The 5829-nt window shown below is 50.0% G+C and overlaps 1 protein-coding gene across 1 annotated transcript in view; it reads right to left on the bottom strand.

Moving 5' to 3' along the window:
- Window positions 1-5804, bottom strand: part of WNT3 (Wnt family member 3) — a 42021-nt gene extending 36217 nt beyond the window's left edge. Inside the window, exon 1 of the mRNA XM_015651213.3 lies at window positions 5625-5804. Within this exon, the coding sequence (XP_015506699.1) occupies window positions 5625-5704 (80 nt within the window). The 5' untranslated portion in view covers window positions 5705-5804. The remainder of the gene's footprint in view (window positions 1-5624) is intronic.
- Window positions 5805-5829: the final 25 nt, after the last annotated feature.

Below are 5829 nucleotides of genomic sequence, written 5' to 3'. Positions count from 1 at the left end.
CCCAGCAGGGCAGAGCTCGGGCTCTGGGGCAGCAGGGAGGACGGCTGCCATGGGAGATCACTGCTTTGTGGCCTCCCTCACCCCAGCACCTCCAGCTGAGGGTGGGGTGGCCAGAAATCCCCCCTGAATTCCCAGTGCTCTTCCTCAGGGTCCCCTTAGCAAGTGCTTCACTTTGGAAAATGCTCTTTTAGTGAAGGAGGAACAACTGGTTGCAATTAAACTGCCTCTTCAAAGCTCTTTGTGGCCACTTAAATTTACTTTGGAGTTCAGTTACAAGACTGGTAACAGAGGTTTGTGTCTTAAGGGCAGAAAGGCTCTTGAGTGAGTCAGAGCCCTTCTCCCAGGGCTCCTGTGGCTCCAGGCCTGCAGGACAGGACAGGCCCTGGGGCTGGGGCACTGCAGGAGACACGGGGGATTCATTTCTGAGAGAATGAGACTTTCTGATATTCAGGAATGTGGCATTGCTTATTGCTCTGTACTGTCATGCTCTGGGAACATTTTGAAGCTGTTGCTGAACTCAGGACTCCACTGCCCTGTGCCATGGCAGAGGTGGAACAAAACGACCTTCAGGGCTGCTTCCAACCCAAACCACTCAGGGATTCTGAATGGGGGAGGAACAAAACCAGCAAGAGATGCCACCTGGAGCACGCTGCCAAGCCCTGGGTGTGCTGAGGCTCACGAGGCTGTGCAGCCTTGGAGATCTGCTCTGGCACTGGCTGGGGCTGCCCACTGGTCAGGGCTCGGGATGAACCTGAATTCCAGCTCCAAAAGCTCTGGTTTTCATGGCATGGATTGACCATCCCACTTAGCAGGGGATAGGGATTCCCACTGGCTACACCTGGCTGGGAAAAACACTGAAGAAAACCTTTAAGCCCACAAAAGCCTTCAGAACCACAAGATCCTGGACACTTGTGGCCGGTCAGGTACTGAGGGCTGTTTTCATGAACAGCCACAGGTCAGCCCAGCTTTGTCCCTCACTGAAGCTGCTCCTGCAGCCCTGGACACTGAGCTGTGACCCTCAGGGACAGTGGTGTCAGTGCCCAGCTGTGGCCACAGCAGCACAGGCAGGAGGGACCTGTGGCTCTCCCAGCTGCTGGGGATGCTCTGCTTTGGGGTGCCAGAGCTGCAGCCCTGGGCTCCATCCCTGACCACCTCCATCATTCCCTCAGTCATTGCCATGGAATATCCTGAGCTGGAGGGACCTCACTAAGATCATTGGGTGGTGCTGCACTCAATTTTACTCCTTTAGAATAAAGCTGCAAGGTCCACGTGTCTCTAACAGGACATGGACTGTGGGATAAAAATGTTTTGAATCTTCAAAGAAGGGAAAACTCCTGATGGCCAAGAAAATGAAGTTCCCATTTGTCCCAGCAAGGTGAGGCACTGACAGCTGAAGGGGACCAGGTAAATGTCACCTCTGAGTGGACCTGTGTGAAAAGGTTCTCACAGGTTTTTCCTCAGGAGGAAGCTGCTGTGGCATGAGTGAGAATGTGTTTTGAAGTTTCTCCCTGCCTCTTCCTAAGGGCCCTCAGTCCTTCCTAAGGATCCTCAGCCAGCTGCCAGCATCTCCTGCTTCCCCCAAAAAACATTTCTGAAGGGTAGAGAGAAAATTTAATAACTTATGATAGACAAAGCCATTCTCACAGTTGCCAAATCATCTGCTCAGAGACATGGGAATGCTGGATGGGGAGAGGCCTGGTGACAGTCACAGCTATGGGCAGTGACTCATGAGTACCAGATGATGAGAGGAGCGAGGCTGAAATTTTTTACTCCCTGTTTACACCAATAATCCCAAACCTCACTCCTTTCTCCAGGCTGGTGACACACCAGAGGTTTTCAAGACTTCTTGGGGAATGCTGCCCATGGAAGAGGAGAGCTTTTGGTGTTTCTTCACAGTTCATGGGTGGAAATGTCTCTCTGATTTTGTTCTTCAGCCCCTGCATGTGTATTATGTCCTAGGAGTGATTTCTAGTTGTTTCCTAGGACACAATAACTCTGTTGGCACTGACACAGCTCTGGATGGGCTGGAATTCCAGCTAAATTCTCCCAGGACAGTTACCACAAAGGTCTGGGCCCACCCATCAATCCCCACACACGGCATGTCCTTCATACCCAGCCCCAATGACTCAGATGTGTCCTGCCATCCATGGCATTATCCATGCCATCAGGGTATTTGGGATTAAAAAATCAACTGGAGGGGTTTTTGGTGTCACCACCACCTCTTTTGCTTGGCCTTGGCACATCCCACGGGGCAGGGAGCAGCCTCAGCCCTGCTGCCCAAGCCACTGCTGCTGGGTCAGGAGCAGCAGCCCGGTGTCCATGGCCCCACCACTGCTCCCCATCTCCTCCTTCTCTTCCAGCAGCAGTAACCAGACAGCCAAAGTGTTGGACACGTCTCTGAGGGAGCTTTGTTGGCCTGAGCTCCTCCTGTCAGCACTCACAGGCAGCATTTCGCTGACCTTTTCCCATCTGTGCCCCATTTGTTCCCTCGCACGGCTGTAATAGGATGGGAGCATGTGAAGAAGGGTTGGACCTGTGTCAAAATACCTCCCCTTCTCACTGGAGGTTACATCCACAGTCTGAGCCACCCCTGGACCTCACTCAGAGCTGTGTGGCCAGGGACAGGGCGATGTCAGGGAGTTTCCAACAACCCAGCTGGGATGAAAACCCCTCTTGGCTTCTCCATCCTGCTGTCACCAGCAGGTCTGGACCCCAAGCTCTGGGTGTGCAGCACAGGGACCTTCCCTTTGCTGTGCACCCTGTGCCCAGAGCTGGGGCAGGACCCCCCTGCAGAGCTCCAGGGCTGCACTTGGGCTCTCTTCTCTCTGGACAAGGTGAAAGACCCCATCCTTCCCTGGCCCCACAATAAAACACAACCACAAACCCTCAGCAGCTCCATCCTTTGCCTTTATCCCTTGCAGTGTCACTGCTGCTGGGCTCCTGGCATTGTCTGGCTGCACCATGGAGCAGCAGGATTATTCCAGTCACCCCCAAACCCATTTAGAGGGTGATCAGAGCCTGTTCTCCTCACACTTCTTTTCCTTGGGCACACCCAGACACTTCCTCCCCACCACAGGAATAAATATTTTTCTCGTTTCTGTCCCACAGCAGAAAGGATCTGTTCTGATGTTGCTGCCAAAACATTCCCTATCCAGCAGGAAAACACCCAGGAAGGTTGTGCAAGCAGGACAGGGCACTGCCTGTCAGCATCCTTGGGGCCCTGCCACATGAACTGTCCCCCCAAAGCTCTCAAATTTACCAGAGATGGGTTTAGCTGGGGGTAAGGAAACCCAGCTGTGCCTCAGTCCAGCCTGGCCTGTGCAGGACTCCAGCACAGGGGACCAGGCTGATGCTGAGCCCCATCTTTGCTTCCCTTGCCCTGTTTTGGGGTGTGCTGAACCCTGCAAGTGGGGCTCATCCCCCAAAGCCTGCTCTGTGTGGAAGGCAATCAGAAAATGATGTTTTTTAAGAGCACAGATCACACCATGCCAGAGCCCCCTACATAAACCTCATCCTCACACAGCAGATATTGACCAGCAGGACCAAAGGAGACCTTTAATTTGTGTGCTCTGGGACCATTGTCTGTGCCTGGTCAGGTATTTCTGCCCTCCTGCTCCTTCAGCCTTCAAGAAACCTCCAAAACCCCACAGCATTTGCAACCTCAGCCCAACATGAGGCACCTCCTCATGTCCTTCCAAAGCAGCAGAGACTCCCTGGCACTTTGGTCTTGCCAGAATCTACAAAAATATGCAAAACCTGGATCTGTGGATGAAATTCTGTGGAGAGTGTGTTTGACTCCCTCCTTTCCCAGGGATGCTGCTTGCCATGCCCCTGGTGTCTGTGTCCCACATCCTCTGTATTGTTCCTCTGGGGTGAGCTCAGAGGGCTTTGGGAGAAGGGATTGGGGCAGACACCTGTCTGCAGGGTTTGCTCCTGGAAACAGGCACTGAAGACATTTTGCTCACGGGGACGTTTTTGCTTTGCAGGGGAAGTCGAGACCTTTTCGGTCAAGAAGGTTTCGATTCCTCGCTCTGAGAGTTGAAACCCTCCTTGATTTGGGCATTAAATCCTGATTTATATCAAAGCCTGGGGCAGGTGAGGGGCGGGTGGGATGCTGAATGCTGATGTCACAGCGAGGGGTCCCTGCTCCTGCCTTCAGATCCAGCCCTGGCATCCTGACCTGTCCCACCGCCCGCCCCGTGCCCGCACAGCGCTGCCCAGATGGGGGAAAAAGGGATGGAAGGAATCAAAGTGCTGCTGTCTGTATTTCGGGATCCTCCCCTGCCCCAGGCTGAGGGCCTGAAGTTCGGCAGCCACGCTCAGGGCGAGGAAATAATTTAATTCTCCAGGAAAACCTGCTGTGATTTAGCCATTTCATGAACCTGCGGAGCTTTGAAACGCTTCCTGAGCGGGGACTTCTCATTGTATTCTCAGTCTTTCTCCTCTGGAATGGCACATTCTCATTCCCAAAGTCCACGGTAATAAATGGATTATTACAAAAAAAAATATTCATCTTTTCCCTTCTGAATTCTAAATATTCCCAGACATGGCAGTCCATTCCCAAGTTCACTCCCACCTACTTCTTGCCATCTCCATGTTGGCACTGAAAGGATCTAATTCAGTAATAAAAAAGAGAGACTTTTCTGGAAAGGCGAAAATAACCCAAGAATCTCAGTAGCACCAAATTCCACCATCTCCCTCTTTTCCCATCAGGCTCACAGCCCCCACCTGGCACATACAGAAACTTAACAAGAGATATTCCAGCAAGAAATCCTATAGAAAGACAGAAATAAACTGAAATATTCTGTTATGCAACTCGCTGTCTGCTGGATTTAAATGACCTGGAATATTTAATTCTATATTTCTTCTTCTAAAGGGTTTCCAATTGCATTTTGCTACTGTATTCATTTATATAGTGTTAGATTTATTTTTAAAATAAGTAACTCAGGTTACTTATCAACCTCATTATAAGATACAACCAATCATTTTAAAATTTCTTTTTCTTTTTGGTGCAAGGAAATTAGTGACATTTCCATAATTAAAATGAACAAAATGAAACAAAATGAACAAAAATTTTAGTAATGAATGTTTTCTCAGGTGCCATTTGCGTTATTTGCCGGACTAAATTCACATGACAGAATACAACAAAAGAAGGGAAAGAAGTCCAAAAAAACACGGCAACCAAACAGAAAATAAAATTAAATTCTTTTTTAAAGGATCAATTGCAGTTTCATGGAAAGGAAGAAAATCCCTGTGGCAGAGTCATACGAGAGACAAAATTCCCATTGCACAAGGAAATAAAACGGCATCCTTTCACATCTGAACCAAGAGCCCATTGCTACAGAGCCGAAAATGGAGAAATTAAGAGTGGTGGGGAAGCCTCCATTTGCGCAAAGGGAAACCCAGGCATGGCCCTTTCAAAATAACCCCCAAACTTTTCACTGATTTCATTAATTACAGGTCAAATCTGAAGAAATTACGCTTAGGCTCCACCATGCAGCCATGGGCAGCTCGGCAGGGCGAGGGGTGAAAAGGAAGGAACGCACAGCTCCCATGGCTAATAATTAATGAATTCATTAATCAATCATAGGGAGAGGAAGGGCGAGGGGAGGAAGGAATCTTACCACCAAATTGGGTAACCGGCTAAGACCTTTGTGCCATTGAAGAGAAAAGACAGAATTAGTCCAAGCAGGTGGTAATCCATTAGTCCAGGCTGGTGCAAGGGGAAAATCGCCGCGAAGTTTTCAGAAAAACATGAAGTGCCAAAATGAAGAATCCCCCTCCTCCCAGGAAAAAAAAAAAAAAAAAAAGGGGGGGGGGTAAAAAGAG

This window comes from Parus major, chromosome 27 (genome assembly GCF_001522545.3).
Source record: "Parus major isolate Abel chromosome 27, Parus_major1.1, whole genome shotgun sequence".
Classification (NCBI taxonomy): Eukaryota; Metazoa; Chordata; class Aves; order Passeriformes; family Paridae; genus Parus; species Parus major.
The sequence above is the reverse complement of the archived record's forward strand: the minus strand, read 5'-3'. Positions and strand labels throughout refer to the sequence as shown.